Source organism: Amphiura filiformis, chromosome 13, assembly GCF_039555335.1.
Source record: "Amphiura filiformis chromosome 13, Afil_fr2py, whole genome shotgun sequence".
Taxonomy (NCBI): domain Eukaryota; kingdom Metazoa; phylum Echinodermata; class Ophiuroidea; order Amphilepidida; family Amphiuridae; genus Amphiura; species Amphiura filiformis.
In genome coordinates, this window is record NC_092640.1 from 36,783,141 (window position 1) to 36,788,176 (window position 5,036).

The 5,036-nt window shown below is 41.0% G+C and overlaps 1 protein-coding gene across 1 annotated transcript; it reads left to right on the forward strand.

Moving 5' to 3' along the window:
• The first annotated feature begins 230 nt into the window (after positions 1-230).
• LOC140167625 (uncharacterized) lies at positions 231-1,535 on the forward strand. Its single transcript, XM_072190923.1, has one exon. The coding sequence runs from the start codon at positions 231-233 to the stop codon at positions 1,533-1,535; it is 1,305 nt and encodes a 434-aa protein (XP_072047024.1).
• Positions 1,536-5,036: the final 3,501 nt, after the last annotated feature.

Genomic DNA, 5,036 nt, shown 5'->3' on the forward strand with positions numbered 1-5,036 from the left:
ATTTGCTTGCCCGTGGCCTGAATTTTGCCGTGTCGGTAGACAAGATTCCGCACGAGGAATACATCGTTGCGTGCGAAACAGCATGTGCTAAACTACCGTGGGAGGAGGCAAAGAGCCTCAGAGCAGAGGTAGCAGGTACGTTAAAGTCGGCAAAACCCCCCAAATCAAATATCTCAAAAGAAGAAAGAGTGGCTCTTGGTAAGTTGATGAAATCAAAAGACATCTTGGTTATGGGTGCAGATAAGGGAAAATGCACGGTAGTACAATCAGCAAGTGAATATGAAAGTAAGGTTAAAGAGATGCTTAGCGATCAACATACATACGAGAAGCTGAGTAAAGATCCCACTCCCTCTTACAAAAGAAAGCTTGTTGAGATTCTGAAAAGGCTCAAGAATGAGGACAAAATTAATGAGGGGCAATACAGGTTACTTTACCCAACAGCAGAGAATACCCCCAGGATGTATTGCACTACCAAGATACACAAACCTGGTAATCCTATCAGACCAATAGTTGACTACACCGGCTCTATTGCGTATCAGACATCGAAAGCTCTCGCAGAAATACTTGCGCCTTTAGTCGGTACCTCTGAACATCATGTGGTAAATTCCAAAGCCTTAGCAGAAGAGATGACAGCCGTGATGATAGACGATGGTGATATTTTGAACTCCCATGACGTCGTATCGCTCTTCACGAACACCCCAATTGACAAATCACTGGACGTCATTAAAGCCAGGCTTGAAAGTGACAACACTCTTAAGGACAGAACCAAATTGAATGCTGAAGACATCATCCAACTTCTCAGCTTCGTTCTCACCACAACATATTTCAGTTTTCGGGGACAGATCTACCGCCAGATTTTCGGAGCTGCCATGGGCAGCCCAGTCAGTGCTATCGTCGCCAATTTATTCATGGAGTGGTTAGAGAAAGAAGCAGTTGCCACAGCGCCCCTTGATTGTAAACCAAAGATCTGGAGAAGATATGTTGATGATGTGTTGGAGATCATACAGAAGGATAGCACTCAAAAGCTCACTGACCATTTAAATTCCGTAGACCCGACTGGGAATATTAAATTCACATTTGAAGAGGAGGATCAGGGTAAAATCCCTTTTCTGGACACATTAATCGTCCGCAAAGAAGACGGGTCCTTGAAGCTGCTGGTTTACCGAAAGAAAACGCATACGGACCAGTATCTGAATTTTCAGTCGCAGCACCCCCTTCACCAAAAACTTGGGGTCATCCGGACTCTTATGGATAGGATGGATAACATCGTGACAGAGGAAGAAGACAAGAAAGAGGAGGAAATAAAGATCAGAACAGCGCTAGCAGAGTGTGGCTATCCAAAATGGTCTTTGGATAGAGTTAAACAGCAAATGAAGGACAAGCAACCGAAAGCGAGAGAGAAAAAGAAGGACGACACTCCATCAAAAGGAATGGTGGTCATACCCTACGTGGAAGGCGTGGCAGAGAGGCTGCAAAGAATTTTTAAAAAACATAACATCTCCACGGCGCGGCGATGCGACCTACCAACACGCTAAAAAGCCTTTTAGTCCACCCTAAGGACAAGAAGGACATAGAGCAGACAAGTGACGTTGTCTACAATATCCCGTGTAAAGGGTGTGACAAGTCCTACGTAGGGGAGACAGGAAGACAGTTTGGGACAAGACTCAAAGAACACAAGAAAGACTCTGAAACAATAGCCGAAAGAAAATTCACAAGAGCAAACCGAAAAGAATCAACTTCTGAACAACACAAATCAGCCATTACTGACCACATTGCTCAGGAAAACCACGTCATTGAATGGGAAGGGGCAAAAGTACTTGACAGGGACTCAAACGCATTCACCAGAAGAATAAGGGAAGCCATTCAAATCCGCAAAAGGGGGCCAAAGCAATCAACCGCGACGAAGGTATCGTCTCTCTCGATCACGTATACGATCCACTGCTCAAAACAAAAACAACATCACTTCCGGGAAATGTCAACAAGCCGTTTCGCGGGAAAAGCAGTGGACCAAGACACTTGTGATCAAGCCATCAGACCAGATGGCGAAAGCTAAAGAAGTGAGTTTCTTTTTATTGGATTTGCCTAGCAACATGTTTAATTATTTAATCTACAATCCTACAAAATGCATCTATTTATTGTTCGACCATTATAGTATGTTTTTACTTTAAAACAAACAATAATATCAAATATGGGCTTTCACATGGTGCTCACCAAGTTTTTGTTTGTGAATAGGGGAATGGGGTTATGTGTAGGCACGGGCATAGATATTCGTGTTTGGTCAAACACAACTGTGCCATCTAGTTCTTCTAATCTATGCCCTGTGCAACGGGGCATAGATATTGTATTTGTTGTGTTTAATCTTCAGCTTCTTCTCCTTCATCTTCTTAAAGGGCAGGTCTATAGCAAAAACAAGTTTATCTCTATTCGAAGATAATAATTATTACATTACAAGTTGACACTTGTTGCATTTTTTTGTGCGTATTTCTCCTGAAAAAGGAGAAATTGTGTGGGTAAAGTTCAGCCTCGTGCGTGTTCTTCCCCCGTTTGAAGCGTACGTGTTCTCCCCCCGTTTGACTGATGACGTAGGTAAATGAAGCGGACACTTTATCGTGCTCTCATCATACAATCACACTCACTTTTGACAAGTTTGACATTAGCAACAATGAGTTGTACTATCATTTTCCATAACAATGCTGCATAACAATATGCACGCTTTTGTTCTCTTTCGGGAACAAAGCCCACACAGATCTTTGTTATTATGCGTTTGCTTTGTAATATTTCATCCAACTGAAACTATAGCATTGCAATATACACATGATACAGGGAAATCAGATGCATGAGTTTGTGGACTAACACGGTTTATATGCTAGTCTCATATGAAATTCTAAGCTCAAATTATGTATTTATTGTTTCGGCCTAATATTTCTCATGATATTGATATACATATAAATTGTAATATCACAATTGTCTAATATATAAAAAAAGAAGCGGCTGATTTTATCCATATGTTTAAAAACCATGAAATTCGTAATACTTAATTTGGAATTTTTTGCTGTGAACAGCAACAGTATAGGTTCTGTCCATTGCGAGCGTTTATAGTCCCTTTTCTCACAACGGGCACATCTCATTTCATGACGTCACCGGTTTTCTAGGCCAAATCTGTCTCGTTCGAAGGAACTCATCGCTTAAGTTGGTTTTTGCGGAAAATTAATTTTAAACGTCTTATTTTCTCAAAAAAGGAGTCATTTTCATTGTCCTCATAATATTAGCTTGCCAATGATATGATGTTGTTTTGGCTATAGACCTGCCCTTTAAAACCAGTTCTTTGCACTCCTCTAGCTCAAGAACTAAAGTAGTCTCGGGGCCCATACTTTCTCCTGCTTTTTATCGAAAACCCCGGTGGTTTTCTTTTTAATTCTGTAGCATACGTTCATGTACATTATTATAATAATAATATTATCTGCTTTATATAGTTTTGGTGTGCTTATCATGCTTGCTGTAGTTTGATGTTTGATGCTTCCTGTAGTTAATGTTATTTTGATATGTAATTTTGTATTAAGGGCCTATATATGCTTTGTAAATCGCTACCGGTATATCATGTTTGTTGTACTTGTAATTTGTTGTATAATTTTGTAATTAGGGCATGCTTTGTTGTGAAGAGAGTGCGGACCAGTCTGGTGGTGTTTTAGTGAGAGTGAGGTCTGGTGGAGTATAAGAGAGAGTGAGGTTCTGGTGGGGAATTAGAGAGAGTGTGGTCCAGTCTGGTGGTGTTTTAGAGAGAGTGATGGTCTGATGGGGTATAAAACAGTGTAAAGGCTTGGTAGGGTATTAGAGAGAGTGTGGGCCAGTCTGGTGTTATGAGCATTAAATGTATATCGACTGAAAGCTTAAAACAAGGACTTTCACATGGTGCTCTCAAAGTTTTCGTTTGGGAATAGGGGAAGGGGGTTTATAGGTGTGGTCACGGACATAGATATTCGTGTTTGGTCAAACACAGCTGTGGCATCTAGTTTCTTGTCATTATTACCTGGCAAACAATGCAACCCAATGTCATCACGATTGTCATAGCTGTTTCCCCATCCATAGTGCACACAATCTAACAATGACAATTCACTACCGACGCAATACTCAACTATAAGGTGTACTGGCCCATCACCAACTCCAAAATGATAGGTATGATCGCTTGCCAGCACCGAGGATGAAAATCCCAACGATCTGCAGGCAACCGAAGCACTTTTAGACCAAAAATAGCCTCTGACGGTCCCCCATGTTCCATTGTTTTGTTGTATTTCCAATCTTCCCTGATATTGCGTACTTCCTCCGACCAGACGAAACTCGTAGGTATCATTACCATGGACTGTAGTAATATACAAATCAGTCACAGGCTAACGTAAACAACAACAACTAGAGCAGCTGTGCTTTGAGAAAGAAGCACGAATATCAGGCGGCAGCTTGGTATAATGATATATATGATAGGTTGATGATATTTAATGTAGGCAAGTGCTAGAAACGGCAGGATATTTGTTACTTTTCCATGCTCCCTTCGTATCAAGAATGATTTGCATCATGTTAAAGCCCATTCGGGTCCATTTCAACATTTGAACTTTGACCTCAGGTAACCTTCAGTTGACCTTGTCATGTTCACCTCATATTAAGGATTCTTTGCACCAAGTTTAAGCCCATTTTAACCTTTGATCTCGGGTGACCTGACGTTGACCATTTCATGTTCCCCTCATATCAACACGAAGTTTACGCCCAATCAGGCAAATGGTAGCGTGAGACCTCATTTGACATTTTTCCTCAGGTAACCTCATGTTGACCTTTACACTCATATCAAGGGTGATTTGTGCCAAGTTTAAGCCCATTCGTGCCCATCTAACATTGACCTACAGTAAACCAAAAAATTAAGGTACCAGTTATGTTCACCCCTTGTATATCCTAAACAAAGACAGATATGTCATAATTGGAACCAGCAGCCAATAGCTGCATCTTTTAGCTCGAATTTAAGACCTCATTTGTTGAAATTGCTCAAGAAA